This window comes from Fukomys damarensis, unplaced genomic scaffold (genome assembly GCF_012274545.1).
Source record: "Fukomys damarensis isolate Sample0158 unplaced genomic scaffold, DMR_v1.0_HiC HiC_scaffold_19, whole genome shotgun sequence".
In the NCBI taxonomy this organism is placed as follows: domain Eukaryota; kingdom Metazoa; phylum Chordata; class Mammalia; order Rodentia; family Bathyergidae; genus Fukomys; species Fukomys damarensis.
Genome location: NW_022900931.1, coordinates 61,899,654 through 61,899,981, shown reverse-complemented (window position 1 = coordinate 61,899,981; position 328 = coordinate 61,899,654). Strand labels below are relative to the sequence as shown.

General features: G+C 68.9%; 1 protein-coding gene across 2 annotated transcripts in view; it reads right to left on the bottom strand.

Annotated features, from left to right (window-relative positions):
• The window catches only part of Nectin2 (nectin cell adhesion molecule 2), a 23,284-nt gene extending 22,962 nt beyond the window's left edge, over window positions 1-322 (bottom strand). For both annotated transcript variants that reach the window (XM_010623208.3, XM_010623210.3), the window contains exon 1: window positions 223-322. In XM_010623208.3, coding sequence (XP_010621510.1) covers window positions 223-307 — 85 coding nt within the window. In that variant the 5' untranslated portion in view covers window positions 308-322. The remainder of the gene's footprint in view (window positions 1-222) is intronic.
• Window positions 323-328: the final 6 nt, after the last annotated feature.

Genomic DNA, 328 nt, shown 5'->3' with positions numbered 1-328 from the left:
TCAGGATCTAAGCCCGCCCCTCGCCAAGTCCCGAGTAGGATGGGCGGGTGGGCTACGAGGTGTGACGGGGGAGGACACCGAGAGGAGGGGCTGGGGGCTCAGAGAGGATGGGGTGCGTCTGTATAGGGGCCGGTAGGCCCAACCTGGAAGAGGGCCTCGGGGCCCCGGGAGCTGGATGCCGGGAGAAAAGGGTGCTCGGAAGCGAAGGTCTCGGTCTCCTACCTGTTTCTCGGAGCTGCAGAAGCAGCAGCAATAGCGGCAGGGTCGGCGACGGTCTCGACTGCGGGAGGGCTGCGGCCCGGGCCATGGGGCCCCGGGAGGGGGCTGG